At 35.4% G+C, this 4,069-nt stretch overlaps 1 protein-coding gene across 1 annotated transcript; it reads right to left on the reverse strand.

Moving 5' to 3' along the window:
* Window positions 1-909: 909 nt before the first annotated feature.
* On the reverse strand, window positions 910-1,461 carry LOC109244623. Its single transcript, XM_019411744.1, has one exon. The coding sequence runs from the start codon at window positions 1,459-1,461 to the stop codon at window positions 910-912; it is 552 nt and encodes a 183-aa protein (XP_019267289.1).
* Window positions 1,462-4,069: the final 2,608 nt, after the last annotated feature.

Raw genomic sequence — 4,069 nt, forward strand, 5'->3', positions numbered from 1 at the left:
ATAACAAGAGCGCACTTCATTTCAAAAGACAGAGTGGGTGGCTACTGACTTTCTTTTCGGACATCCCTCGTGGCCTCATCATCCAATTTTCGACAAATATTGTTATATTCTATAATTGAGGACGCGCAAAATCGTTTCATATTTTATGAAGAAAATCTGCATAATTCACCACTAAAATAGACCATTTCTTTTTTCTTTTTCCTCCCATTTAATTCATTGACAAATACATTAATTTGGTTCTTGATCCTTCAATCACTTTCGAGACCCAAATTCCATTCAGAAAAATTACACTTCCGATCCCCTAGTTATTAAAAAATAAGCATATCTACTCTTGAATTAATAACAAATCTGTGCTTTGATCCTTTTACATGATAATATTTTATTTAAATTATTTTTATGACTATATTACCTTCAGATATAGTAACAACTAACAATACAAATTTAACATAATACATGAGTAATTAAATAGTTTAACAATTACTGACTGTTAAATTTGTAAAAATTGGTAATCAAAAGGATCAAAAATATATATATTTCTATTAATTAAAGAGAACATAAATCAAACCAGATATCACTAGAATCAAAATTAAAATTCTTATTATCTCACATATTGAAAGATAAAATATTCATAAAAGAATTTGTTTGTGAAAAAAAACATGTTTTCTTATACATCTTAGTATATTCAATCACAAACAAAAAAACCCTACCCTAATCATCAAAAGAATAGTCTCCCCTTGCTAAAATTCAAAGAGCACGCTTCAATGAAATATGAAACTATGTTGCCCGGACTCTTCAAAAATGTCGCCGGGTACGTATTCGATCCTTTAAAAGTAGTGTATTTTTGAAGGATCCGACACGGGTGCGGCAATATTTTTGAAGAGCCCGAGCAATATAGATATGAACTACACATCAAAATCGTCGTCTTGAACAAACTGATTCTTCAACTATAGTTTCAAGCAATGGTTTCTTTGACCTACACATTAACAACATGTGCTTGAATTCTGGCGTTGAAAACTCTTCAATATCTTCTAATTTCAACTTTGGCAAACCAATTTTTTCATATTTTGGCTTAGGCTCCTCTATATCCACAGCAAATTGTGTGCATTCTGGCAATATTTTGACTCTTTTAAAAGACACCCTTTTGGCTACAGAATTAGCAGTGAGGAATAATGCACCCAAATCAGCTGCTGAAACTAATGAATTCAATCTTTTCATAGGAAACATGACATAAACATTGGCCATTTCAAGATCCTCATCAGCATTTAGTGCAGAAAATCTCCTACCAATATGTAGAGACTTTGAATTTACAAGAAAGAAATTAGGTTTCTCTAGCATGAGTTCAGCTGCTTTAATTTGGTGATGTATGTTTTGGATTTCACTATTTGGAAAAATGACCTTTACTATTCTTGATTGCTTGTTTCCTACTTGTGCTAATAATGTGCAAGATACGTAGTTGCCCATTTCAAATTGGACAAAACTCTTTCTTGAAAACTATGAAGAGTATAAAGATGCAAATAATATGAGGAAGAAGAAGAGAATATGGTTTTTGGGATTGAGAATTGAAGTAGTTTCCACCTATATACTAATGAAGGGAATGTTGGTAGAGACTAAAAAAGGTGAAAAAAGGATAAAAAGGTGGAACATATAATATAGTAATATAGAAAGCCAGTTGGAAAAAATATAAAGACAAGAAAAAATATGTGGGTATTTGGAAGTTGACAAGTTGGAGTATCAAAAAGGAGTTGGGTCCTGACTGTCATGAATCCGCGTAAGGTGAAGTGGGGTTACATTAACATATGTGATATTGACAGAAGTCGAATGTATGTTTTTCTAGCTACTCAAAATGCTCCATATATGATTAAGATATTGTCACTTTTGTTTTCTGTTAAATGCGTGTGGAGCCCCCATCTTCTTGATTATTGAATCACTACCAAATTTCCTATATAGGGTATTGTCGAAATTAGAAAAATAATACTCTATAGTATTGGTGTTTAACGGGTGGGCCGCTCCGGTCCGGGTTGAAAGTACGGGGGGGGGGGGGAAATTGTTTGTTTTTAAATATTAATCGATACCAGTTGACTAGTTTTTTCAAATTAGTCGACTAGATGAATAATTTGATAACAGTAAGGACTGAATTTAAGATGTAGACAATAAATGTAGGAATTAAAGACAGCGGAATGTTTATACTGGTTCGGATTCAATGTGAATCCTAGTCCAGTCCCCTTGGGTTGCAAGGGAGTTCTCTTTCAGTGAATAAGTTTCTAGAGTACATAGTGAATGGTGTGATCTACACCGATAGCTCAGTTCCTATATCACTCGTTTCTCTTTGATACAATGCCTCACCAGTGTTGTTCTCTTTTTCTTCTCTAACTTGTTACACAACAGATCTAGTAGCGCTACAATGTTTGTTTGCAGTAGAACAAAGAGAAGGTATTTGGTTCGATCAAAGTATATGTGCTAAGGTATAGAGACGAGTTTAAATACTTTGAGAGAGGCTTGATTTCTGAAGAGATTTGCCAACCCAAGAGATTTGATCCTCAGAAAGAGATTGATTCTTTCCAAGAATAAGGTTATTCAACAACGGCTTTGATGACTTCCCTTATACATGACTTGATAGCGCCGGATATCCTTCCTTGAATCTTGATCCTTCCAGATTTAGCATACTTGATTGATTATCTTGCAAGATCTTCGATACTCTTGATTGATTGATTCCTTCAGTCTAGCCTTAATTGATTCCGTCAGTATTGGACTCTATCATTGATTCCTTCAATCTTGGATGCTTTCCTTGATCTTCTCTGATAGACTCCTTCAATCTTGAATGCTTTCCATAAGTTCCTATACAAAGAACAAATATATTATTTTCATCNTATATATATATATATATATATATATATATATATATATATATACACATCAGTTGACTTCCCTGTATTTTAGTCCCCCTCAAAGAGAGCAGTTGACTTTCTCTGGTCATAGCTGTTGAGACTCTTGTAGTCGACTTCTTCTGCAGGATCTATGACTCCCCCTCAAGAGGTGCTGTGAGCTGCTACCTGCACTTGCCATTCAGTGATGCTACCTGCACTTACCCTTCAGTCGACTTATCCTTGTATATACCTGTACAAATACATATATCCTTTCTCCCCCTTTTTGACATTAGCAAAGAGGGAATAGTAAAACAAACTACATACTAAAACAGGATTTATAGCATGATATGCTTGCAAAGTTATAGCAAAACAAAAGAAAACAGAGAAATCATCCACTGACTGATTATCTAGTCCAAAAAACAACACATCAAAAAAATTGTCTTAAACTTCCACATTAACGACACAGAAAATAGGTAAGAGTATTGCAAATCGCCTCTTTCAGTTGATCAAAGCTAGCATTGGCTGAAACACTCATTCCATCAAGCTTGTCATGAACTTCCTTGAATGCCTTGACAGTGTTTTCCCTTACTCTGAGAACTGCAACTCGTATCTTTGAAACATCAGACCCTGTTTCTTTGGAGATAGCATGAACTTCACCAACAGTGGACTGAGTGGCAATGAGAATATCTTTGATTGCAGATAGCTGATTGTCAATGGCACTAAGCTTTTTAGCAAGGTCGGGATCACTGTGGCTAGGATGGGAAGCAGAAGGTTTGGATTTAGAATCGGTTTGAGCATGCTTGACTTCTCCTTCTTATTTCTTAGCCCATGAGCCCTTCACACACATATACCCCATACTCGCAAAAACTCTAGAATTGTAAGATTCTGAAACAGAGATAAAGGGATATTCAGATGTGGAAATATTATGAGCTTCTAGAATGTGAGTGATGGCCATGCCATAGGGTAGACTAGTGGGATCATCAGCACTTTCAATCATAAAATTGATAACCCTTGAGGACAGCTTGATCTTGAGTTTAGTCACAAGGCAATAGACTAGAAAAGTGTCTCTTTGAGAGAAAGTGGAGAAAGAGCCAGTACGAGGAAGCAGAGTGGTTGCAACAATGTGGGCCAGAACACGAGTTTCGAAACTAACATCACTAGGGCCTAACTGGTTTGGGAGAGATTCAGATGGACACTCAGCAATG

The sequence above is a fragment of the Nicotiana attenuata genome, unplaced genomic scaffold (genome assembly GCF_001879085.1).
Source record: "Nicotiana attenuata strain UT unplaced genomic scaffold, NIATTr2, whole genome shotgun sequence".
NCBI classification, from domain to species: Eukaryota; Viridiplantae; Streptophyta; class Magnoliopsida; order Solanales; family Solanaceae; genus Nicotiana; species Nicotiana attenuata.